This window comes from Pyrus communis, chromosome 1 (genome assembly GCF_963583255.1).
Source record: "Pyrus communis chromosome 1, drPyrComm1.1, whole genome shotgun sequence".
Classification (NCBI taxonomy): domain Eukaryota; kingdom Viridiplantae; phylum Streptophyta; class Magnoliopsida; order Rosales; family Rosaceae; genus Pyrus; species Pyrus communis.
Genome location: NC_084803.1, coordinates 2,136,688 through 2,163,284, shown reverse-complemented (window position 1 = coordinate 2,163,284; position 26,597 = coordinate 2,136,688). Strand labels below are relative to the sequence as shown.

At 37.9% G+C, this 26,597-nt stretch overlaps 5 protein-coding genes and 1 pseudogene across 6 annotated transcripts in view; 2 read left to right on the top strand and 4 right to left on the bottom strand.

Moving 5' to 3' along the window:
- Window positions 1-131: 131 nt before the first annotated feature.
- Window positions 132-6,206, bottom strand: LOC137734004 (uncharacterized). 2 transcript variants are annotated; one of them, XM_068473246.1, is made up of 16 exons: window positions 5,900-6,206; window positions 5,696-5,811; window positions 5,068-5,331; window positions 4,868-4,965; window positions 4,475-4,637; window positions 4,258-4,368; window positions 3,115-4,029; window positions 2,872-3,024; window positions 2,692-2,791; window positions 2,503-2,597; window positions 2,132-2,380; window positions 1,871-1,942; window positions 1,645-1,743; window positions 1,355-1,486; window positions 1,087-1,257; window positions 132-995 (listed from the first exon to the last, which is right to left on the bottom strand). In XM_068473246.1, exons 1-16 carry the CDS (start codon window positions 5,919-5,921, stop codon window positions 825-827), a joined length of 2,931 nt encoding a protein of 976 aa, XP_068329347.1. In that variant the 5' UTR covers window positions 5,922-6,206; the 3' UTR covers window positions 132-824. The 2 variants fall into 2 exon arrangements, with proteins under 2 accessions (XP_068329347.1, XP_068329352.1); XM_068473251.1 differs by lacking the exons at window positions 5,696-5,811; window positions 5,900-6,206 and having other exon boundaries at window positions 4,475-4,626; window positions 5,068-5,209.
- A 150-nt stretch (window positions 6,207-6,356) lies between these two features.
- Window positions 6,357-11,136, bottom strand: LOC137734018 (mitogen-activated protein kinase kinase kinase 5-like). Its single transcript, XM_068473263.1, has 10 exons — window positions 10,336-11,136; window positions 9,328-10,218; window positions 9,123-9,210; window positions 8,666-8,728; window positions 8,417-8,580; window positions 8,058-8,133; window positions 7,842-7,901; window positions 7,634-7,759; window positions 7,274-7,461; window positions 6,357-7,158 (listed from the first exon to the last, which is right to left on the bottom strand). Exons 1-9 carry the CDS (start codon window positions 10,719-10,721, stop codon window positions 7,285-7,287), a joined length of 2,031 nt encoding a protein of 676 aa, XP_068329364.1. The 5' UTR covers window positions 10,722-11,136; the 3' UTR covers window positions 6,357-7,158; window positions 7,274-7,284.
- A 2,842-nt stretch (window positions 11,137-13,978) lies between these two features.
- On the bottom strand, window positions 13,979-16,468 carry LOC137748187 (mitogen-activated protein kinase kinase kinase 5-like). Its single transcript, XM_068488295.1, has 9 exons — window positions 16,215-16,468; window positions 15,527-16,096; window positions 15,353-15,440; window positions 15,151-15,213; window positions 14,891-15,060; window positions 14,695-14,770; window positions 14,533-14,592; window positions 14,323-14,448; window positions 13,979-14,143 (listed from the first exon to the last, which is right to left on the bottom strand). Exons 1-9 carry the CDS (start codon window positions 16,466-16,468, stop codon window positions 13,979-13,981), a joined length of 1,572 nt encoding a protein of 523 aa, XP_068344396.1.
- A 1,446-nt stretch (window positions 16,469-17,914) lies between these two features.
- Window positions 17,915-19,876, top strand: LOC137734042 (protein OSB1, mitochondrial). Its single transcript, XM_068473300.1, has 4 exons — window positions 17,915-18,375; window positions 19,043-19,181; window positions 19,254-19,338; window positions 19,456-19,876. The coding sequence occupies exons 1-4, from the start codon at window positions 18,020-18,022 to the stop codon at window positions 19,722-19,724; spliced, it is 849 nt and encodes a 282-aa protein (XP_068329401.1). The 5' UTR covers window positions 17,915-18,019; the 3' UTR covers window positions 19,725-19,876.
- A 318-nt stretch (window positions 19,877-20,194) lies between these two features.
- Window positions 20,195-26,597, bottom strand: part of LOC137748153 (putative disease resistance protein RGA3) — an 11,237-nt pseudogene continuing 4,834 nt past the window's right edge.
- LOC137734028 (UPF0481 protein At3g47200-like) overlaps window positions 24,817-26,597 on the top strand; it is a 1,785-nt gene continuing 4 nt past the window's right edge. The window contains exons 1-2 of the mRNA XM_068473275.1: window positions 24,817-26,143; window positions 26,289-26,597. The exon at window positions 26,289-26,597 is cut by the window's right edge and continues 4 nt beyond it. Of these exons, the coding sequence (XP_068329376.1) occupies window positions 24,817-26,133 (1,317 nt within the window). The 3' untranslated portion in view covers window positions 26,134-26,143; window positions 26,289-26,597. The remainder of the gene's footprint in view (window positions 26,144-26,288) is intronic.

Genomic DNA, 26,597 nt, shown 5'->3' with positions numbered 1-26,597 from the left:
TTTAAGTTTCATATTTCCTCATGCCAACGTCTTTTTATTTTTTACTTTATTTTATTTTATATATTTTTATTTATTTTTTAATCTCCCTTTCTTCCTGTCTGTCGTAATTAACTAATTAAACCACCTTAGCGAACAAGGAAAAGTTTTAAGTTTCCTATTTCAAAAGGCGCACACACACGATGCAAGACGCTACATTCCTCACAATTCTTCTCCATAAACCGATCGATCTAAATACCAATTCTACTACTCTCCCTAGAGGCCATCACCCTCTCTTCTCAAAATCCGAATCCGATTCGCAGCCAATGAGTTCGTTCAGCAAAAACCGAGTCGCCGCCAAGGAAATTCTCCGTCAGGCAAGTGAGCTCCAGGATGCTAGTATGTTCGGACCTCCCAGGCAGAAAACCAGAGACTCCAGTGAGCAGTCCTCTGTCAAGTTGGTGCTTCGCTACGATGAACTAATCCAGAGTGCTAGAGATATTTACGAACAGATGGTACAACGCCATCCCGAAGAAGCCAGGAATTGGATTCGGTATGCTAACTTTGAGATGATGAATGGCGACATTGCAAGGGCGAGGAATGTGTTTGAGAGGGCAGTGAAGAAGGTACCCCTAGCCGATGATGAGGTGGAGGATGATGATGACGAGGCCGAGCAGTTGTTTGAAGCTTTTGCGGAATTCGAACAGTGGTGCAAGGACACCGAGCTGTGCAAGCTAGATGTCGAGGATGCAAGCCAGATTTCTAGTTCCTCGTAGCATATTAAATTTGTTTTAATATGTGATGTTTTACTCCAAAAAATTAAATAAACTAAAATCCTTAAACTGCAATCACTCTGTTCTGCCTAGAAAAGCCTTCCCCAGCCTCGAAGCAACATTTTCGGAGCTCGGGAGAGTCCTTAGGTTTCCAGCATCCGACATGTAAAAGTAATTGTAGTTGATCCTAGTAACCAAATCTGCTAAATGAGGAAAGTGCCCGACGTTGAGCTTGAACGAAAGCACCTGCATAATCAGCACGCAACCAAACGAAACGTTAGATGCAAATCATAAGAATCGCGTATGAATCAGAACCAAAACAAAGAGAGAAGATTACTCTGAGCAGGAAAGCAATGCAATCATCAAACTGCTTATCAATACGATCGACTTCCATTTCGCATTTGGCCTTAATTGCAGAAACTGTTCCGCCACTAAGCGTCAGTTGTATAGAATAGAAGTCCAATGCTAATCCCAGGATGTTGTTTATCCTGCTTGCTATGAGAGCCCACTGATGCAAAATAGTGTAATAAACACGATTCAACTTCCTGTCTTCATAAAAGATTATTTCCTAGTTCATAAGTTCTCAAACAAAAGAAAATGCGCACCAGCTTATCTGGAACTACAAAGCACTGCCGCTGAATTGTCAACAAGTACAATTCATGTACTTCTATGACTTCGTCCAGAGATCGAGCGGCTGCCATACCTTCGCATAGTTCACGCCATGCATTATGATATACCTGCTCACAAAGGACTAGTCAGTGATCTAACAATTCCATACTCCATACTCTTTCCGGACAACAAAAATATGATGATGCATAAAAGGCCGAATTCCTCATGAAAATAGTTTCCGTATATATAAAGGGAAAACAAAAAACATAGGGAAAACAACACTTACTCTGTCCATCACATACTGGTGAAAAGCATCGACAAAATGGAGAAGTTTTTGCTCCACTAACCAGTGACGCTTGTGGTTGTTTGCGGCACTGCCTCTACCCTGCATGGGGAAACAAGAAGCATCAAAGCCATTGATTTATAAAGACATACACACATACAACCCTTGTCATTAGGCCAAGGAGACTTATCACTCTCCTAATTAATCCTTAAAGGAGATAAATTATAACCTTCCACATCCACCTTCGAGCTTTATCAAGTACAAATTTTGCTCGCTTAACTTTCAACAAGAACCCCATGACCTACAACAATTTAGAACAATTAGATAACACGTTTAGTCGTCAGACCACCCAATTGGTAATCATATCTTCCCTCCAAAGATAAGATCCCAAGTGAAATCAAATCACCTTTCCCCCAAATGCCACATTGATTTGAGAGAGAGAGAGAGAGAGAGAGAGAGACGAAATATAGAACCAGAAGCATAAAATAACCTGGTTATATTTCTTGATTGCCTCTGCGTTTGCAATAAGTTCAAGCGGCCAAGAGACCTTATATGTGAAGTTTAGCAGATCAAGTCCATCCATTCCAAAGCTCTGAACACGACTTTTACGAGGAGTTAAGGGAAGGGAAGCCATCTTAGGTTGCTCATTTCCATTTAAGTCGTGATTTTTGGTGAGGGATACAATCAATGAATCAGGAAAACTTAGTAGCACTCCATCAGCAGAGTTTCTTATAGATTCCTGCAGTAATAAGAATAGACATTACAATGTTATAGTATAAGTAAAACAGTAAAAGTAGGTACCCCAAAACCGTGTTTAACTCAAAATAGGAAGAAATTCTACATTGGATAAAGTAAGCAAACCTGCAATATCGTGTTTAACTCAAAATCATCATCCCATGTTTCTCCTTTATCCAGCTTATTGAATATTACAGTCAAGAAGTGCTGTAGCAGATCACCTAGAGATGGAAAGGAACCAGCAAACATGTCAAAGTAATCGGAGATGTCTATTAATAGACCAGGATATTTGAAGTTCAACAAACAAGATGATACCTGACCCTAGCAAGAAAATCGCGCGCAAGACTGCTAGTTCATCCATCAATTTCCAGTCATTCATCAGTTTTGACAAAATATGCCTGCCAATACAATCCACCTATGGTAGAAAATAACTTTTTAAAATATGACACTCATGCAACCACAACAACAAACTGATACATATTTTTGAGCAATCACCTGCTTCTGCATGTAGACAGTAAGACATTCCTGCACTATAACCACCGGAAGTGGAGTACTTCTTGGTTCAAAATGTTGAATCCAGGCAAGAACTCTTGATGGAAGGGTGCTATTTTTTTGGAAAGGTAAGAGCTCTGACATACAGAGCTCATCCTGTAGCCAAGGAACTACAATTAAAAATACATCCAAAGAATTCTAATAATATCTACATCTAGACAAATGCACATAGACTTTCAATCATACCTGAACAGATGGTAGAAGAGTAGGAAAAGGAAACAACGATTGTAACATAAGTGAGTCGTCTTGTGAACGAAGATATTCTGATTCACCAAAGCGGAAACCAAAAGTATAATTTGTTCCTTCAGCCAAAGAAGTTGATCCGCTCTCCACACCGAAAATAGCCTTTCGTAAAGCTTCATCGTTTAAAGGGGGCAGACATAAATTTCTGGATAAGTTCAAGGATTTCCATGCATCCCCATTCTTAGAAAGGATCTTTTGGCAGACTGTTAGAACTGGATTTTCTTGACAGAAGGATCTTGAATGAGGAAACCCATTTACCACACCTGCAAACATTTTCTCTTCATTTGCATCTGTAAATCCTTTTCCATTATCACGTGCAGACTCTGGTTCAGTTACTCTTTTCTCTGCCAGTGTATCAACCAAGAACTTACACCAAATTTTCTCCGAGCATTTTACTGGCACAATCACACTATCATCACTCTCCACTTTTTGTTTAGTGGATATATGTTGAAAGATATGGTCACCATGGCCTATAAGGCCTGCTAACGACACACAGAAAACTTCTGACAAAGTCAAACCTGCAATGCTTTGCCCATGGTAAACACCTTTATTAAAACTTCCAAAACCATCAACCTCAGAGTCATTTCCGTTTCTATATACAACTGAGGATGTCATGGGAATATGCCGGATCAGCTGTAACGATTTTCCAGCAGAAACAATAGACTTAGCTATGTCCTTAATAAACAATGGACATGATTGAAGGTCTTTATTGCCACATTCCTTTCCTTTCATAAAACTTGTCACTGAGGCAGAGGTCGCAACATCTAACATTTGATACTGTACTTGCCTTAATAGATAACTCTTCTCCCAAAAGTCAGCCTCATCAACAGATATTGCTTTATTAGCATAAAAGAACATCTACAAAGACAGGAGCAACCAGAAAAATGTTCAGAGAGGAGAAATCTAGGACAGCCCACTTCAACTAGAAAACAGATTAATATTTAGTATTTACTGCCTATACAAATTGTAAGATAACCTATCATCGACAATACTATAGATAGAAGAATCATATGGTATGCAAAATAAAATAAAATAAAATAAAATTGGATGCATCACCAAGCACATGCAAGTTCGAATCACATTTACCTCCTCATATGGATCATCTAGTGTTCCTTCAAAAAGCCACGAATCAAGACCCTCAATATACGGCAATATACTTCCAATAAATAAATAAAGAAGCATCTCATAATCTTCCTCCTGAAATTGGCATGAGTACCAAATTTGGATTACATAAACCAGGTGAAACAAGACAAGAGGACTAAACTAGAAACAATAAAGGTTGTTGAATAAATGAAGTACCAACCTCACCACCTCGCACTAGACACACTTCATCCAGCTTCTTGTAAAGATGGTCAAGGATGTGAACAGCCAAGTAAGCAGCGGGAAGAGACGAATTAGACTCAAAATACACCTGTGGGATGGCACCATGCACTATTTGCAACAGATACTCAGCACCTGAGCAGAGACTAATATCAATAAATTGTCATCAGCGACATCATTGCATGAAGATATCAACACAAAACGTGAATTAAGAAGTTAACGACATGGGCTGAGGCAATGACCTCGAAGGTGAAAAAATGGAGCATAATAAAATTTTCTAATTTTGATGAGCTTTTGAGTGGTGATTGTCTCCAACAAAATGTGACAAACTATAACTATTGGCATCCCTAACACTGATAGCTAACAGAATACAAACCTAGACAAAGAATTGGCCAATCCCAATAACGTAGGGGTTGTACTAATGCCATCTTCTCTTATCTTCATTTCCTTCTTTAAAGCAATATCGCGCAACCGCTGCCCAATCACAAAGTTAACATGGACTTATAAAAGAGTAGTAAAATCACAATGACTAGAAAGTAGCAAAACTTCATCCAACAAATTGAATCCCAAATATACCTTAAGCCACGCAGAAACAGAACATGCAAAAGCCCTCAAAGTAGGCGGGGGTAATCCAGCAGACTTCTCGATTTTGTTGACTATAATTTCCACCAGTTGTAAGCATGTTGCAGCATGCATAAATTGATGAACAAGGGCGTGAAGACTCGAATAAGAGAGGTGACTGACATGTATCCCACTCCTGACTTGAAAAGAGTTTCCATCTTGGTCCCAATAAAATAGTGAGCTAGAAAAACCTTGCAACATTTGTAACACGCTCCGAACCTTGGAACCGAAATAAGTAAAGGGAAAAATTTACATTCGGTACATTTCATATATCAGTTTTCAGAATTCCTATCTTCCAAATAAACAAGCCCCCTTCTTTCTTATTGTAACATTTGATCGAAACTATCGATTTTCTCATCAATCCTATTAACTTATAAGGCAACCATGACACCTCAATTAAGAGACTGTATGGAACTGCACCTGGAGGGAAGTGCTTTCCCAGGATTCAATAACATCCTAACAAAAGCACTTCCACCGAAAGTGTTATGAGCAGGAGTGCTTCCTAAAATAGCAATTCCAAACGGTCCCTAAATCGTGCATTGGGTAGTAAAACCTAAGAAATTTAACAGCAAAAGATGAGTACCAATTCAAGTTCATTGGTCCTCAAGGAGGTAGCCGGCGTTGCAAAATGTATGCCATCGGAGAAGACGCTGTAAAGCCGATTGATCAGCCCTTGAGAAACTTCAGCATTCCCTGCGTCTGCCGGAAAATCAAAGGACGAAATAAATTCCATGGAAACTACGACAACGATGATATTAGGAGCGGAAAGGAAAATGGAATCGAATACCGTAGCAAAGAGGCTTCCCCATCGTCGAAATTGGGGCTTCCGGTGGCGAATTAGGGTTCCGGCCGCTAGCAGTGGCCGCTAGATCGGCTGATTGGAGCTGTTGTATCGGTGTTGCTGTAGCAGTAGCATTCCCATTACTCTTTGAGTGAAATTAAACCGATTAATTTCGAAAAGAAAATGAAATAAAAGAAATCTAATTATTTTAAAAGGGAAGCGCGCAATACTTCACCCGTTAACACGTACACCCGCTTTTTCTTCTCAAAGCAAAATAATAAATAAATATATTATATTATAATATAATTAGTTTCCCATTTAAATTGTTTTGCAAAAATTCTCGGATTAGGAATCCTCACATCTTAGTCATTCATCATCGTGTATTATGTGATCAGAAATTATTTGAGTTTTTTTTTAATTTAAAATTAAACACAAATAGTACTCGACGAGAACTGACTGCAGGATATGAATCCAGAGAGAATCCTGCCTCTTAAACTTTTAATTCATGTCAATGCTGTTTTTGTCATTATCGTAACTCAATTATCAGAATTTCAAACGTTTTCTAATTTTATTGCGGATATAGCTTTTAATAAGAGAATTTTAACGAAAATCTCCCAATACTGTTCACTTTAACAAAAAAATCACATTTTTACACTAAAAATTTAATCTTAAGCATTACCAATACACGTGGGAAACAAAGGTCGAAAATTCCTATTTAGAGAATCAGCATAAATCAGTATTTACAGATAGACTAACTCCCATCATCTGTTCTAACTTCTGAGTGAGTACACACAACAGTTTCTACCTACTCATCTTAACTCCACGTAAAACTCGATTATCTCCCCGATCAAGGACCCATTGCGCTAGCTCCGAGTTCCCAACTCCACCGGCGATGAATAAAATAACCAGCTTCCAAATCCCACTCAGTTAATTCACTGGTAAAGCTTATGGAACTTCATCAGAGGCAGTCCAAGCAATGAAAATCTTTGTTAGAGCTGTGCAGCCGTATTTCCCAAGAGAAGAGCGTCTTCCAGATGGAACAAGAGAGAAACTTCGGATCCATTTCATCCAATTTCAGAGGTTTGGGATTTTCCTGCCATGGTTCCTTTCAACGCTTATAGCTGGAGACTTTCATTTGAACAAGGGATGCAATTCCGGACAAGGATGAAGAATGAAGCAAAGCCACCTCTCAATTACAAGTGTGGAGGGATCGATATTCGACCATTTTTAAGATTAATATGGTCCTTCGGACCATCCAATTTATCCTGCAAAGGTGCACACACAACAAGCCAAGATATCAATTTACTGGTCATATATAAAAAACAACTTTCAGTCTCTAGTTTCCATTGAATTCTATGAATGTTAAATGTGAAAACTTACTATTAGGTATATCATTGAAAAGGTCTGATGTGTGAATTTCGTACAAACGGATGCTCAAGTAGCTTACTAGCTAACGGTCTCTCTGCAGGGTTCCTACGAAAGCACAAATGAAGGAAGTCCTTTCCTTCTGCAGATAATGTTTCTGGTATATCCGGGATGGTGTTTAGAACCTTGAACATAGCTTGAGGCTGGCAGAAGGAAGACAAGATGATGTTAAAAACTTCAAAAGCAACAAAGCTATTCTCGAACAGCATGAGGCCGGATTTGCATTGTACACGTGGAACTATGGGCAGTTGACAATATTCTGAAAAATCCGAAACCATGATGAACAAAACATGACAAGTTTCATCGTGAACTTACTCCTGTAAATTCACTCCACGGAGGTTTTCCATTGAACATCTCAACAATAGTACAACCCAAGCTCCATATATCAACGGCCAAAGCAAGATCAGGAGCAGCACTGTTCTGCATTGCAGCCCTTATCACCTGCATGAAACAAACTAGGCATTTATAATTTATATACAGTGCGTACAGGCCATCTATGAATTTGTAACGATGATGCGATCACCTCAGGAGCCATCCAGTATGGACTGCCCTTCAAAGAAAGATTGTACGATTGCCCATTGAGCTGAATGCAAAAGGTAAAGTTAAATATGAAACCGAGAAGAGTACTGCTGGGAGGCCTTGCAGAGTCACATGAATTGGATTGTTCAAAAATTGATTTGTCATGTTCATGTCAGGAGCCAAAGCAGAGTAAAGGTGTTTACGAAAATTAATTACTCACATGTTTTGCCACCCCAAAATCGGCAAGTTTAACAACGCCTGATGCATCAACAAGCAAATTTGCACCCTTAATATCCCTAGAATAATCATTGAAACGTCATCGTCAATAAAGCAAAGAAAGCTACAAGGGAATACAACATGATTCAGCAAATATGCACCCTTTATATCCCCAGAATAATCATCGAAACGTCATCAATAAAGCAAAGAAAGCTCTGAAGGAATGCAACAATGATTCTCCAAACGTTTTTCCCATTTTAACTGGCTGGTAAATATTAAGAATCTCTACAGTTTATATAAATCTCTTTGAAGAATAAGTGATGTCACAGTTATATAACTCTGCTACTCAAGCATCACTATCACCTGTGAATTGTCTTTGTTCTGTGCAAAAAAGCCAACCCAGAGAGGATATGGCGAGTAAAATTGCGAACTACAGATTCTGTCATAGCTCCAATATGGTCTTGGACGTATTTATTAATTGATCCAGGATGAACATATTCCAAATATATGTAAAAGTGATCTTCAGTCTGCATATGCATAAACAATGCTCCCCAATTTAGCCAAACGTTCAAATATTTTTAATAAACTTTCACATGTAAGAAAGATACTCACCATTTCACTACCATAATACTGCACAATATTTGGATGCTTTAGTGTGCGGAGGACTTTAATTTCCTGCAACGGGTAGCTAGTAAGAACAGTTCTAGAACATATTAAAGACGAACCAGAAACATAGAAGGCTACCGCAAAATGTCAGTAGCATAGTTGAGCGTAGCTGAAATGTCATTTGATCGAATGTGAAGAGATGCACTCAACAATACTGTTCATTGTGCAGGTGTGGCACATGAGGAGATGTACTATGAAGGTTTTTTACCTTCCATGTTACAGAAATAATCAACCAACTCATTTTTTTCCTATGATTGAAGCAGACACAGTGCTAGTGCATGTTACATGCAAAACTTTCCCTAATTCAGCAGTTTTGGTTGGTCCAGACAAACCTAAAGGTAGACAGCAATAAGCTACAACTGCTCTATGAATTGAAATTAGTAAAGGACTCCAGAAAAAGGACCTGCTCCAACTGCTTTATACATTCAGCAGCTTTAGGATCATCAGGAATGAGGTCAACTTCCTTCATCGCACACAAGGCCCCGGTTTCTCTGTCATATAATTAGAAAATTTTAACAAAGCTAAATTCAAAAGAACAAAACAAAATAATGGTCATTGCAGAACAAAGTCAAGAGAAAGTAGCACAAAGCTTCCGGGGACTAGCATACCGATTGGTTGCGAGATACACACTACCAAAGGTGCCGCGCCCAATAAGTTTTCCCTTCTGCCATTGACCTTTCATTGATGATAACGATAGAGCTTCTGCATTGTGGTGCATAACAGATTGCTGTGGTGGAGGTGGCAGAGGCAAAGGGTGGGCACTGACTTGACCACTACTTTCAGCCCTCTCTAAAGAAGGCAAAAGAAATGCATTTCCATTTGAACTTTTCTGGTTGAAGCGTGGACTTCGAGATGTAGGAGAATGGCTGGGACTATTAGAAGGTTTATTTGGTGATAATCTTGGAGGAAAGACATCCAGATTTTGATCGTGGGAAGCCCCAGAAGAAGTAAAAAAACTCCCAGCGGTGTTTGATCTCCTGGGGCTAACTGCAGGACTTGAAAAAGCACTTGTTGGAGCACTCCTGCTCATGTTGCAACTTTCATATTCGTGTGGCGTTCCCCTATGGCAGTTGCTTGAACAATTAACGGGTGAAGTGGGAGCAACAAGTATCGGATAACTATCGACAGTTTTCGATCTTTGGGGGCTAAAAGGATGGCTTGATATACCATTTGCCTGCGCTTTCCTAGAAAGAATATTCAGAGCCAAGTTATTAAAGAAACCCCCACCATTGTTAGCATCTTGGGAGAGTGCCCCTCGACGATTGTTCGAATAAGAACGCACTGGTGCTGGTGATCCTCCTGAGGTTGTGGCAACTTGACTAGAATAAGAACTCAGCGAACCGCCACCATTGTTAGCATCTTGGGAGAGTGCCCCCCGACGATTGTTTGAATAAAAACTCACTGCTGCTGCTGATCCTCCTGAGGTTGTGGCAACTTGACTTGAATAAGAACTCGGCGATGCCGATCCTGAGCTTGTGACAGCTTTACCTTTGACCTTCCTAGTAGTTCAAACGGTAAAAAACCACCCCAGCGCGGCATTTTAACAAACACATGGTAAGCACTTTATCAGATACCCACAAACAAAAAATTAATGAATTCTAAGGGCTTTCTTTTACCTGGGGCCAAGGAACCCATTTTTAGCAGATTCAGGTTTCCGGATCACGGGAGATTCAGGAAGGGGCAAGGGCTGCGGAGCCGGCGCAGAAGACCAGTGGTTTGGCTTGGACCCGTGACCCGGCGATCTTGACTTTTGGGTCGAATATTCCGGCGAAGTGGGCGAGGAGTAAGACTTCTCAGGGACGTTGAAATCCTGGTTGTTGATGTGGCGAAGCTTTCTTTGCCGGGTGAGCCGCCGCGGGCTCTGCTCGCAGCTGCCCCCACCACCACCACTGTCCTGTTTCGGAGCAGAAACAGAGCAACCAGCAGCTGAAGAAAAAACAGGGGAGGAGGAGGAGGTTGTAGCTCTGCTGGGTTTGTGATGAGAAAACGAAGTAGAAGGCATTTGGGCTTTCGAGAAAAGCACTTGTTGCAGAAGGCGAAGTTAAAAGCCGTCGTCTTGAACTTGAAGTATCTCAGAATCTCAGATTTCCAAATGTGAAGTTGCGGAAGCGGAAGCAGCTGCGTCGTTTCTCGCTCGCTTTGATCAAAAAATTTCGTTTGAATTAAAATTCAAACGTTTGGAATTTTTTATGGTCAATGACTGGGAAAAAACAAGTACTCGATATAATCCTGCGAATTGAATACATAATAATCTGATTAGGAGATGACTAAATGCGAGACTTTTGAGGCTGTCGTCGGTGGTGTTGGAGGGGTCGGGGAGTCCGATAAGAAGAAGACGACGACCCAACGAATAATGTGCGTGCGTGTTTACAGTGTCCAAGCACGCGACGACCTTCTCGTTTTCCCTTTTTTTATTTAATTTAATCTAAAATTTAATTTAATTTAATTAAGATTAATTAAATTTGAAAAGTACTAATATTGTTATCATTCGTTGCTGTTTTTGAAGGTAAATGTTTTTTAAGGAAGGAGGACGAAGAAAGTTGAAGATGTTGACCAAAGCTAAGATACGCCGTATGCGTACGGAAAGGCGTAGTTGAGTTGAGTTTGAGGAGCTGAGTAGAGGAGGACTTTGTCAACGTATTTGTCAAAAACGACTTCAATTTGATCATTTTGCAGTCCAGTTCATACCGTGTTAGGGTGTTTACTGGGTTCTCCTTTGACGTTTTTAACTTTTTGTGGAAACAGCCAAACTCATGTAGGAGAACAATTTATATAACACATGATTCGTAGTGATTTATTCGTGTCATGCTGGCTGTTTGCCGCTTTCTTACTCGTACATGAGCGACTCTTCTAATTATTGAGAGTAATTTACAATGTTGTCTTGTCTAAGATAATTTTTATGTGGCTCTGTGTTTTGAAATTTAAGTTGTAAGTTGGACTGCTTTAATGAGTTTTTGTCTTTAATTGTAAGAAAATTTGTTACGAGTTTCTGAGGAAAGCAAAAATATTTGTATTGAAAGGCAAGTTAATATAGTTTCTTTAAAGTGATATAAGCTCCCGTTCTAATTATAAAACTCAAATTAAAGTGGAAAAAAAAATATCACTTAAAGATAAACAAGCCTCAAAATTATTTTTTTTTCTGTCAAATCAGTGTCTGTTTTATCAAAATATCTTTTTTTTTTTTTGAATTTTTGAATAACCCTATGCTTTAAATGTTGGTCGAATCACCATTATGTAAGTCTCACATATATTCTTTTTTCGATAGGAAATAGACATTTAAGAAGAAAAATCACATAAGGCAAGCAAAGTTAAAAAAATCTCAAAACCAAGCAGACCGCGCCTAAAACAGTAGGAATTTGCCACAAAGGCAGGTTGTCCTTTTCTCATAATCTTGACTTTACCTTTTAGAGAATTTTTTTCACTAAGCACTTAAAATTTGTATAGAAAAAGTCCAATGTTGTGCCTGTAAAATAGGAGAGATTTTTAGTATGATCGGCACACGAGGTGGTACATCACATGTCATTATACAAATGGTGGGATATGTGTGTTAAAAAAATGTATAACTTAAAAAATAAAATTTTCTACCACTTACATAAAAACATATAATATACCACTCGTGTTTCTGTCGTAATAAAAAATTTCTCGTAAAATAGCTTAATGATGAGTACAATTGCTTGAAGCATCGTGAGAATTGCCAATAGGTTTAGTGTTGGAGTACCAAAACCTCATCGTCGTCAACCCGACCACGCAACACGCACCCCACCAAGGCAACTGAGGCAAACAACGGTGCATGACTTTATATACATTGATGCGATTCCGTGTCAAATTTTGGATTTGAATGCCAAGTAGATAAAATAGCCTCCTCCTCACTTTCTGTCGCTCTTAATCATAATATTGCTGGTCACTTGGTAGTCATCCTGCTGTGCTGTCGCGTCGGCTTTGGATTTGCTTATCATCCCCACCTAAAAAGGAGATTTTTACGGAATTCCTGCATATAAAATTTAACACAATTTTGTACAGATCACTTGTTTCTCGAGAAGAAGTGGGAAGCAAGTTCAATTTCATTTGATTAAATAATTTGAACAAACTTTAAAAGTTTACGCTTAACATTTTAACATACTAATGCTATCACTTGTAAAAAAAAATAATTTATTTTTCTTCGTTCACATATTCTTAGGAGTCGTTACTTATGCATGCCAAACTTTAATAATTCGTGTTATAGTACTAAAAAGAATACAAAGTTTTAAACAAATACGATTTAAATACAAGTTTGCCTTTGTTTGGGTATCTTTGTGTAATTTTAGGATACTTCTTTCCGTTTGGATTCCAACAATAACAAATGATTTGGGTTCTAGGGGACCAAGATATATGGGCCATTACGATCCAACATTGGCCATCCGTACCCCAATATGAAAAATCATTTCATTTTGATCCAAGTTATATGGGCCGTTAGAACAATTTGCCTTTCCTTTTGCACTCAATTTCAGAAAAAATAAAAACGTTTTTTTTTCATTTACACTATGTTTGGATGAAGAATTTAAGATTACTAAGAAATTTTAAAATGATGGAAATTGAAACGATGAGATTTTATTTTCTAGAATTTGCGAATTTTCTTGTTTGGTAAACATAAAAGAACAATGGAATTGAATACGAAAATTGTTATTTTGAAACTCTCATTTATAGAAATTGGGAAATAACATCTATTTGCATGGAATTTAAACTTGGGAATTAGAGGTCCCAAATTCCAAGTTTTTTTTTTCCACTCGGAAATTCTAAATTTCTATGTTTATGTATCACAACAAGGGAATTGGTGCATGTTAATTTACAAATTCCGATTTTTATTCAAATTCCAAGTTTATTTGCCGTATCCAAACATAGTTAGGAATATTGCTCAAACCAAAAAGAGTATTAATAAAAATAAAATTAAACAATTAAATAATAAAAGTATTGAGATATCGGCCAACACCAGTATTCATTATAATAATGATTAAACTAATAAAAAAACATTAATAATTAATTTTGACAGCAATTTTCTTGCTGTCAATTTAGGTCATTGCCACATTAGAATTGACATTTTGGTTGAAGAACATTAGTGTGACTTTTTTTTTTTTTTACTGTTATAACTTATGTGGACATTTTGACATCTCCTTTAGAGATGCTCTTAGGCAAGCGAATAGTGAAACTGGATGACTTAGTTTCCATTAGAATTTCCGTTCAAAAAATCCCCATTTTTCTATTGATTTAATTGTACAACTAAAATCAAGGGTTTTGTGCATGTACAAATGGATGTTCAAGTAGCTCGGCAGCCGATGGTCTCTTGGCAGGGTCCCTCCGAAAGCACCAATGGAGGAAGTCCTTTCCTTCTGCAGACAATGTTTCTGGAATATCTGGGATTCTGTTCAGCATCTTGAACATAACTTGAGGCTGACAGATTCAAGACAAGAAGATGTTAAAAACCAATAAACATGATCTGACTCACACAGACTCCTCTTCCGTCTAGTCATCCTGTACGCGCATAGATTGGCTGCATATTTATGCGTACAGGATGACTAGAGAGATCATCGTATTACAACATCCTAGAAATCATTTTATCATTTACTTACTCCTGTACATTCACTCCAAGGAGGTTTTCCAGTGAACATCTCAATGATGGTACAACCCAAGCTCCATATATCAACGGCCAAAGATAAATCAGGATCCGCGTTGTTCTGCATTGCAGTCCTTATGACCTGCACGAAAACAAACGAGGCGTCTGTAATCTATATGCGATGTATATGCCATCTGAAATGTATAGATAAAGATAGTGCAATTACCTCAGGAGCCATCCAGTTCAGACTGCCCTTCAACGAAACTTTATCTGATTGCCTGTTGAGCTGAATTGCATCAAACAAGTTGATTATTCAAAAATAATTTCTTCAAGAAATTATGTTTACAGACATTAAACATGATATGCGTTTGCTGAATTAATTACTTACGTGTTTTGCAATCCCAAAATTGACAATTTTAACAACTCCTGATGCATCAAGACGCAAATTTGCACCCCTTATATCCCTAGAACAATCACCGAATCGGAACTTCATTCACTAAAGAAAAGTACGCTTATGATCAAGCAAGAATGCAACATGATGCTAATAAAATAGCACTGTATGAAGTAGGAAGCATTATTCTCACCTGTGAATTGTCTTCGTGCCATGCAGAAAGGCCAGCCCGGAGAGGATGTGGCGAGTGAAATTGCGAACTACAGATTCCGTCATAGCTCCAATATGGTCTTGGACATATTTATCAATGGCTCCGGGCCGAATATAAACGTACTCCAGATATGTGCAGAAGTGATTATCAATCTGCATTTGGGTAAAGAATACTCCCCAAGTTGAGTAAAACTGGCACAGATTAGTTTTCAGTAAATGTTCACATGTCAGAAAGATACTCACTACTTCGCTACCATAGTACTGCACAATATTCGGATGCTTCAGTGTTCGGAGGATTTTAATTTCCTGCAAAATATTCGGTCGGTCCAGGTAAACCTAAAATGAAGGCAGATATACAAATAACTGCAACTCCCATGTGAATTTACAAAAAGGAAAAAAAAAAAAAAAAAAAAGAAAAAGAAAAAAAGGGACTCCAGAAATGGACCTGCTCCAATTGCTTTACACATTCTGCAGATTTAGGATCGTCAGGAATGAGATCAACTTCCTTCATTGCGCACAATGCCCCGGTCTCTCTGTCATATGACTGTAAATTGTTAACATGTTCAAAACAAACTGTCAAATTGTCAATGCAGAACAAAGCTCATAGAGATTAAAATACCGGTTGGTTGCGAGATATACACTGCCTAAGGTACCCCTGCCAATAAGTTTTCCCTTCTTCCATTGTCCTTTAATAGATGATACTGGTAAAATTTCGGCATTGTTATGCATGGTAGATGACTGTGGTGGAGGAGGCAGAGGCAAAGGGTGAGCATTGACACGACTACCACTCTCTGTGACTGCAGTTCCATTTGAACCCTTTGGGTTGAAGCATTGGCTTCGAGATGGGGGGCTGTGAAGAGGAGAATGACCAAGACTACGTGATTGTCCCTTTGGTGATAACCTCGAAGGGAATGAATTCTGATAGTGATCTTGGGGACCCCCAAAAGAAGGTAAAGGATCTGCGGCTGCGTTTGTTCTTCGGGGGCTAACTGCAGGACTATAAAAACCATCCACAGTGTTTGATCTTTGTAGGCTAAAAGTATGGCTTGAGATATCATTTGCCTGAGTTTTCGTCGGGAGACAAAAGTTAAAACAACCCCCACGAGAATTTTCATCTGGATGAATGCAGCCTGAGTAAGAAGTCAGCGGTCCTGATATGGAGGCTGTGGCAACTTGATTTTCGTCATGACTTCACACAGCAAAACACCAACCCTTGTGTAAGAACACATAGTAAACATTCACAAATACCCACAAACAAGAAGAACGTGATGAATTTTAAGATTGACATAAAAAGGCTTCTACTTTACCCTTGTTTAGGAACCGCGTCCGGTCTCTGAATCAGGGAAGATTCTGGAAGGGGCAAGGGTTGTGGAGCAGCACCAGCAACACCCCAATCCAGAGAATGTGACTTTCCGATTGAAAATTCAGGGAAAGTGGCCGAGGCGGGAGAACCCAATTCCGGGTTGCTGTGGTGGAGCTTCCGCCTTGGGCTCTGCTCACAGCAGCAGCCACCACTGCACCGTTTCGAACCTGAAACACAGAAGAAAGTAGAAGAAGACATCTGGTTTATTGAGAAATCAAATGTTGTTGTTGCTGTTGTTGGTTGTTACTGTTGTTTGCTATTCAAGTTAAATTTAAAGACTTTGAATTTCACTCGTGATTAGTTCACTTTGTTCGTTGAATTGAATTAAAAAATATGGAGTTATGGTCAATTGCAGTCGGCGGTAAAAAGACTGACTGAGGTTGTCGATGCCCTTCTGGGTCGTCTTCTTTTAAAATTTTGGTTACCTTTTACCCGCTATCTCAACGGTCTTTAGTCTTTACCCACGTTTTTTACTTTCATTCTTTGTGTGGTCAACAATGCTTCAGAAAAAAGGGTGACATTTTCCAAAAAAATAAGAAAAAAGGGTAGCGTGTTGTGGAAGAGAGAAACTGTTATAACTAACAATGTCATGTTATTATACAATGTCTTGGTCGTAAGAATTTTTTTTAGAAGGATCACCTGCTTTGATGCACAGTTGGATATGGTCAAGTAAATTAAACAACAAGGCTTAAATCAATAATCAATTGACTGCATTGTTTTTCTAATTTCCATTATTCAACTAATAGGTTTTAATAGTGCGGATTGACTAAGTTCTAAATGAAAACAGAGGAAGATGTTGTTTTATTGAAGAAGCTAAAGGTTGTGAAGGTGAGGAGCTTTTGGTTTGGTGAGATTTTGTTATTAATTGTTCTTGCGACTAATAACATAACACGAAATAAATATATACAATGAATTAAATTCCTGACTCAATTATTGAGACTAAACATCGAACCGAATGTGTGCAATCCCATTCAATTGTTGAGACTTGGGACCACAATTAATAATAAAACTGCACCAAACCAAATTGAATTCCAAGAGACCTGACATGTGATTATAAAAACAACGGTTATGGCAGTTTACTCAAAATTTTAATTAAGAAAAGACTGTCATGTCTAATTTTCAGTTGGATTAATAATAGATTTGAAGGTCCAAATATTTACAATTGAGGCCCAAAGGCCCAAACTCACTACGTCCCGGAGGGAACCATATTTTTGCTTGGAAGAAATTTTTTCAAAGGCCCAAACCCGGTTCGGCAGCTTCACTACTTAACACAGTGAAAAAGACGAAAATAAGCCTTTCCAAATGTTTTCTTCTTCCCTTATTTTTCTCATTTGCACCATAAAATATTAAAAAAATATTTAATATTCATTTTGAGTATGTTCTCATTCTATCCGGATGCCAATTCTCAACCAACACGATCCTTTTTGAATTCTTTTTTAGTGACGATTTTAAAGATTTATAAATTGTATCTATTTATCGTACATTGTACGATCAATTTTTATCAAATAATATTTGTGTTTGATTTTAAATAAAAATAATTAAAATAATTACGATAAAAGAATACGATTCACCGATTATGAAATTCTATTAAAGAGGATCCGAATTCAATTCTCAAGATCAGTGGCATGAAGCAGCCTATTAATAATCCAGAAAACATTAACCCCGCCGAAATCGCATATAACCAGACTGTCAGAAACTCTGAGAAAACCGGCCAAAATTCAACCGCATGACCGCGATCATCATACACTTATGAAGGCGCTTCGTCGTCTACTCTCAATCAGCAAGCCAAGTCCCTCACTGTTGTTCTCCCAAAGGCTCTCCCTGTTCTCTTCAGCCACTAACCCTAGTTTTTCGAATTCCTTCTCATCCTCCGACGACGGCGACGAAGAAGAAGGCAGCGGCATTTACCGAAACAAACTCAAGTTCCAGCGTCCGAGAGCAATCACGCGGCGCCGTTGGGAGGAGAATTTGAATTTGGGGAACTCTGGTAGCTTTATCGGTACCGTGACTCATCCCCTTCGGGTCGTGAACAACAACGGCGGCCCCTTTGGAGTTCACACCGGCCTTCGCGTCAGAAACTCCCCGAAATCTGAGAGCAGTTTTTGGTCAGTTAAACTATCAATTTCTTTTCTTGCTGGCTTTAATGAAATCAAAATATCTCTGTTGGAATTGCAATTCAAAGTACTATTTCTTGGAACATATGGGCAACTCGAACCGGTTACAAACTTTTAACAAATAATTGAGGCGCGAAACGGACAGTAAATGGCACTAGATCGTGGTTGATATACGGCTCAATGTCTGTTTAGCGTTCATCTAGTTCGGTTTTTTATTAAAAGTTTGTAATCGGTTGTGTTTGTGCATATTACACTAACGGTCCATTTTGGAAGCATTTATGCTCATACGCGCTTTTAGTAGAGGCATGGAGGATTAAAAGGCACTAGTAACTGGGTGACCCATTTGCCATTAGTGCAAGACTAGTAATTTATGTGGCTCCCCTATTTGAAAATACTGTCTTAGGGATGAACTTAATTGTACAATTTGTGATGAAAGGTTTCATCTTTGTTATAGTTGTGGCCAATACTTTTATTTAGGTTTACGTCTTTACGGTGTTTGATTCCAATTTTAGAAGTTTGATGGTACATTCAGTTGTATTGGAAACACGGAGGAGTTGGTCCCCAAATGTTCATCTTTGTTCGTGATACATGCTTTTGTGTTGAAGTTCTTGATGGGATGTTTTGAAACCTAGCAATCTCATGCAGAATTTCTGAACAGGATATTGCTGAAGATGTGGGAGGAGATGGCAGAATTGTCCGTCAAACATTTGAAACCGAATGATTTTATTTATGTCTCTGGCCGTTTAGGTTCTTACACGAAGGTTGATCAGAATGGGAATTTGAGTATGCGTTATAAGGTAGAACCTTTTCAACGTTTTTTTATTCCTGTTTCACGAATTTGAACAATGATCATTGGATTTTCGTCATAGTTAGACGTGAAGGAGTTGAATTACGTATCACAACATGGACACAGATTGAGCTCCAAAAATCACAAGGAACCACAATGCATTGAAGGTACTGCATGTTACAATGTCTCATGAACTGTTGCTTGCTATCTTGCAATGTGGTTGGATTTTATGTTGCCGAGCTTTTTATATGCTTTCGTTCAATGTTTAATCCTCCTAACTTTAGGTGGAGGTGATTTGGACAAGTATAAGGATCGCCTTCACTTGTGGCAAGTGTTTTTTAGCAATCCATATGAATGGTGGGATAACAGGGAAGGTAAGAAGAATCCGAGACAACCAGATTTCAAGCACAAGGATACGGGCGAAGCCCTCTGGCTGTCGCGAAATGATCCTCCGTGGATTGAAAAACAACTCCAGTTGCTTGATGAGAGAATGCCAAAACAAAGACACGGTGAACGACGTTCCTGTGTGTCAGAGTGGCAGTACGATGAGTAGGTGCAGGCCTTGAAGTAACAGATTGTTGTATTGGGGCCTTACGACATGCTTCTACCAAAGATGGAGCGAATATTTGAGTTTACGATATTCGGATACAATTCGATTGTGCAGTAGGTGCTTTAGTTAATCAGATGGTGCCTATTGTAGAAGCATCTCCAGTTTCCTGATTTGCTTCGAATGTTGTGTTTTAATCTTTTCTCCAGTTTACTGAATGTACTCATTAGCATATTATGGAAGAATGCATACAAGAAAGAATAGGGTGCACCGCACATTAGAACGGGCCCTTGTTAAAATTTTACCGGAAATTTCAATCCAGTCAAAAGAGAAAAGAGCACCACACACCCAAATTAAATAAAAAAGTATACGATCATTCTCAAAGTGAGTCAAAAATTACCTAAAAGTGAGACAAAAATTAGTAAGATGTGCACATGAAGTTAAATTAGCATTAATATATATGCCTAGCTCGGGAGTCACCACACTGTCCTGTCCACATTATTATGAAGAAGAAAAATAAGCAAATGAAACAAATCTCCCAATTGTAATACTGCTCTGTCCTCATCCTCACCACAAACCACAACACTCATGCATTGTTTTCAAGTTTTTTAACCTCCGAATCCTTTTGGCAACTACTCCAGAACAATACAATGATCAACATAAAGGTGCTTTAAGCTAATCAACTTTCCCATGTTATCAGGTAGTTTTTTCAAGTGAATGACATTTATAAAGGCGCAAGGTATACAAAGTGTACAACTCACATATCCTCAAATGATAATTGCGTGACAAATCAAGATGCCTCAAATATACCAATTCACCAATTTTTTTTGGTATTCCACGGATGAAATTGCCATTCAAATTTATTGTCCTAAGACACTTCAGTTGCAAAATGAAATTTGAGTCTATCGTATCAATGGATGAATTAAGAGTTGTGACCGTATGTAGATTTTTGCAATCGTAATATGCCTTAGAAGGTAGGAGTGGCTCATAAAGTTTCAACCTTAAGGTCAAGAGGCGAACCTTTTCATCCAAAACCTCTATTTCATTGCCAAGACCCTCAGCCTCTCGATAATCAAATATTCGTTCTTGGTTAGAGATTGCACAAAATTATGAACAACATCATGCATTTTGCAACCTATAATTTTATCACTCACACTATCTTTCTTCAAATCTTGAAAAACAGATCGTGCTACTAATTTATCAAAAAATGCTTCACCAATTTCTCCGTTATCCTTATTCCCTTTTGAATTAAGATTATCTTGTGTCATCCAAAGATTAATCAAATACTTTCTCTTAAACTTAAAATCTTGAGGAAAACCAGCATAATACAAAAGTCAACATTTGACTAGTGGGGCCAAATAATAATAACTTAGTAATAATGGTTGGAAAACTTTTTGCTCAATCTCTTCTCAATCCCATATCTTACTGTTCAATACTCCTAACCATTCCCTCTTTGTTCTCTTATTGTGCATGAGACTGCCTAAAGCTTTTGCAACAAGAGGCAAACCCTTACATTTTTCTACAATTTTTTTACTAATATTTTCAAACGCCTTATACTCATCTACTTCTCTATCAGCAAACACCATGTGATTGAAGATTGATAAACAATCTCCTTCACTCAACTCTTCCAAATTAATCATATCACTTGTTGCTCTTATCATCTCAACAATCTCATGCTTGTGGTAACCAATATTCTACTACCATGAGCACCACTTTGAATTAGTGATGCCCTTAATCGTTTCCACTTTTCATTGTCGTAGCTCCACACATTATATAGGATAAGGAGAAACCTTTTGCCCTAGGTAGATCTTAACATGCATTGCAAGTCATAGTCCAACTCATTTGAAATTGGGGGGCCAGCACCGCTTATGGATTTGGCAATCTTAATCTCATCAAAAGGCCCCACACTCTCTTATCAAAATAAGCTTTAACCTTGCCATCATTATAAACTAGTTGGGTTAGAGTTGCCATTCCTCCCATCCCTTGAATAGGGATGATAAGGATGTTGGAACCTATTGGAATCTATACTTATCTCATTAGGATTTTAAGTTTGGCTGAAATTGGAATCAGTTAGAATTAATATTTGAATAAGTTTTTTTCCTTTAAAGTAGAACAATAAAGTTAAACATGGGCGTGCAATTTTGCCAAGTAGTTTCTGTGATAGGTGGAAACGGTTGTGGTTACACGTCTATAAAATGGTTTAGTCCTTGCTCAAGAGGAACACGTTCTTTTAGTAACTAGCCCTATTCTAGTGAGAACATAAGGTCCCCATCGAGTAGAAGACTCTTCCTCGATCATTCAGTAATAGCTTCATCAGATTTGCGTGCTCTTCGTCCCCTGTATTAGGTTGTAATCTATGCATGTGGCTAACCATAAATTCAAACAAAGGAGCCCCCTCCGATCACTCAACAACTCTGTTATCAGAATGTCTTTTTTCTTTTCTCGATCAAATACCTCTGACATGACGACAAAGACGAAGTCTTCTGTCTGTCGTTCAAGTAATTGTTGAATGCCTCGTTCTATGTGTTGAAACTCATACTTTTTTTCTTTGCTCATTAATGGCACTTGGCGTACCATTCAGATATTTTATCTTAAGTGCAATGTCATGACGGGGAATTGAGCGCCAATGGTGGTGGCTTAAAGTTAGTTAGAAAAAGTATCTTCAAGGAGACAAAACAGATGGAGCAGAAACTTGATTCTGGAGATGTACATATGTCATTCATTTCGTTCTGGATTCTGTTAGCTCGTCGATTATGTCTTCATCATCGAGATTTTACTGAGGTTCCATCGCATTGCATCACCGGATGAAAATGATCCCATATCCTGGATGTTACCTGTCTGGTGTGACATGCGGTTGCTTGACGAAATTCTTCGACGGTTGCAAACAAAGATATCACTTTATCAGTTATTATGCGATGAGGTTGCAAAAATAAATTGGATTGTTGGGCTGATAGTTCTGTAAATGCATGTCAAGTCTGATAGTTCTGTTAAAATTATATCATAAATTAATTTATATTTAAGTTGGTACGGTTTGGTTTCAATTAATTTTTGAGAAGTAAAAAACGGAACCGAAATCCGGCTAAACCGGTTTGGTTTCTTGACCGGTTTAAGTTTTTCAATCAACACAATTTTTTAATCCTTTTTTTTAAACGTTCGATTCATGGTTTGGCGGTTTTTATGCCCACCCCTGCTTAAGGGTACATCCTCTTTTCAGCTTTAATGATACTCATTCAAATTTAAATGCTTCAAAAATGGTTTAAGAATATGCGGAGATTTCTTGCTCATATTGTACGGCACCTCCACACCCAAAGGCAAATTAGTAACGCTATTCGATGCTCCCGGCCCTCCATAGAATGCAAAATGGTTTAAGAATATGCGGAGATTTCTTACTCATATTGTACAACACCTCCACACCCGAGGGAAGAGATTATCTTCGGATCTTTCCCACCAAATTCACCTAATTCATTAATCCAGATCTTTGAAATTTGATTCAGCGGCTACAAACATAAGGTCTATTTAAAAGATAATAATTTTAACTGTTAGATCAAATTTCAAATGTCCGGATTAATTAATTGGGTGGCTTTGGTACGAGAGATTTGGAGCCACACGACACCCAAGGCAAATTAGTAACGCTATTCGATGCTCCTAGCCCCTCTATGCAATAAAAAATGGTTTAAGAATATTATTAACTTTCTCCCCATTATATAAGAGTTCATGTGTCACTGTATGATAATATCATTTATTTTCTTTTTTACAAAAACTTATAACTTGCAACCCTCACATTCTACCAACAGAGGAAGTCTTGAATTTCTGGTAAGCTTCTTACTTACTTACTTACTTGAGTGTTGGGGTTTGTAATTTGTAAATTTTAATTTGATTTTGTTAAATTGATATATTGCAAAAGTTTTAATTGATTGTCAATTTTCTTTTAATTATGATTATTGTGAATTGGTAATATTATCGATGCATATGTTATTTTGGGTTAATATTACACTTTGTGTGTGTGAACAATTTCATTTTATTTTTCAGTTTTTATTTTATTAAGGAGTGTGATTAATTTTTAAAATTTTAAAAAGAGTATGAAATAATGATTGTGGAACAATTTCTCTTAAAAATAAGTGCATAATTACATAACTACTGTTTGTGCTCCTTGTGTAAATATTGTGTATCAAAAGTGAGGGTAAAATAGGAACAAGAGGATTGTCATTTTCTCAAAAGATACAAAATTACTATGTTGCCCTCATTATGTAAGTATTGTGTATCAAAAGTAAGGGCAAAATAGGAAAAAGTGACAAAAAGTGACAAGGAGGGTTCTCTTAATAATAGTATAGATTATGTTTTTGTTAGTAGTTTTGTGGAAACTATCCGTTTATATATTTTTTTTAAACATTTGTAAGAGATCTCTCCTCACATGAAATCCTCGCTTAGCCACTGGATTAGTCATTAGTTTTTTTATGGAGAAATTAGGTTATGATCCATCATTTTTCTATTCCATTAATTGTAACCTTATTCCTTTTCAAATTTTGATCAAGGCACTTTGTTTTTTATCCATGTTATTATTTCATTAATAAAATATTTACATGTTAGCATCTGTAAATTTAATAATTTGTTCTTCAATCAAAGTTCAAATTAGTAAAGTTTCAGTCTAAGATTTTGGTCAACTAGGGATTGGAACCAAAAATTGACTTTTTTAATTCTTAAAAATTAAGCAAGAACTAATTGGATTGGAAGGAATCAACTACCTCCATAACTCATCTATATTTATGGGTAATGGTAGAAATACTAAATTTTTAAATCAAATTTTGTAAACCAAATGATAATAATGTGGATGTTGATAATTGAATTATTACTTTGATTAATGTGCTTGTTTTCTATTGGTGACACGTCATTTGATTTACAAATTTGGTTTAAAAATTTGTCTACCCTAACATTATCCTTTTATATTTGCTAGAATAGTACTATAGTTATCCTGATCAGTAATATGATAGCAAAATGATGAAGATTTGTTGATTGTTATGATGGTAACTCAGTAATATGTAATAATCATCATTCTCTTGTATTACAATCACAACGGCATATCATTATCAGGAGCTGGGAAATGGAAACAAGCAATGAAACTGCTCCGAACGACATAGAAAACCAGTACACCCCATTAGCAGATTCGATGAGAAAAGAGTTCACCACCCTGTCTCCCATGTCCTCTTCATGTTGTATCTACAGAGTTCCTGAGCGTATACGGTGTGTGAATGAAAAGCTATACACGCCTCAGGCTGTCTCGATAGGCCCGCTTCACCATGGCAGGAAAGGCTTAAACCCCACACTGGACGAGCACAAACAGAGATACCTGAAAGATTTTATGGATCGGACCAAAGTAAGCCTGGAGGACCATATAAAGACAATAAAGGACCAAGAAGAGAGGTTGAGATGTTGTTATGCAGAACCTATTAAGTATAGTAGTGATGAATTTGTAAGAATCATTCTAGTGGATGCCGCATTCACTATCGAGGTCCTATTGAAGGACAGATACGATGAATTCGTCGACGAAAATGATCGCATATTTAACAGGCCATGGATGTTACAGGACATATTGAAAGATATGTGGTTGATTGAAAATCAGCTGCCATTGTTCATTCTTAAGGATCTTTTTGAAGCATGCAAAACTTCACTCCCTTCTAGTTCTCACAACATTACTTCAATAATTAGTCTTTCTTTAGAGTTCTTCGAAGTTCTACTGCGGGTGAAGAAATTAGATGACAACATGGAGACTTATAAATCAGTGGCACATTTTGTTGATCTTTTCAAAAGAGTTTTTGAAATCCCTCTTCAACGAAAAGCCGGAGGGAAACTCAAATCTCCTAACATACCCAGCTTGACGGAGCTACACCAGGTCGGAGTCAGGTTTAAGGCGGGGCGAAACGAAAATATATTTGGCATAGAATTCAGTACTTCCAATGGGACTCTGACAATCCCAAGAATTGCAATAGGGTTTGAAACTGGAATAATCAGAAACGTCCTTGCCTTTGAACAATGCCATTTGTCGAACAATGCTAATGCTACTTCATACATGAGTTCTTACGCATTCTTCATGGGAGGTTTGGTGAAAACCACAAAGGATGTAGAGTTGCTTGTTGAGTACCAAATCGCAAAAGTTGAGAACGTAAGTGACACAAGCGAGGGGTCTGCTCCATTAAACGCCATTTCCACTGGGGTTGTTCCAAACGTTCTTAACTTCTATTATGATACTATTTGTGAGGACCTGAACAACTACTGCAGCAAGCCGTGGCACAAATGGAAGGCAAATTTGAAACAAAATTATTTCAACACACCTTGGACCTCTATTTCTGTCATTGCAGCTGTTGTTCTCCTCATACTTACTCTCGTACAGACTGTGTTCTCCATAATCTCTGTTACGTAACCTTCAAAGCGTAAGTCTGCAGCTTCACCCATTTCTACCAAATACACTCACATTTCACAAAGAAAGCATATAATAATTTCTCTTCTGACAATAACATCTTGCAGTAGACTCATCTCTTTTTTTATATTCATTAACATGCGCCCTCTCTGTGGCAGGAACTTGTGGGTTTTCTAAAATCAGAGAGGATATATGGGAGCAAGCTTGGGGTACTCCTTCGAATTTAAGACCTCGGCATAGAAGGGATCCTAGAAAAGCCTGTGAGCGCATGCATTTAAAAATTAAAATTTTAAGTTGTGTATCTGTACAGAAACAGAAGGACGTGATGAAGGTTGTTAGAAGAGCTTTTCAAAGTCTGAATTATCAAATTGTTGATATGTAATTAATGTATCAAATACTTGTTCAAACTTTCACAGTGAAGGAATTCAAACTTCAGTTTTCAAACTGTAGGTTTTTCCTACCAGTAC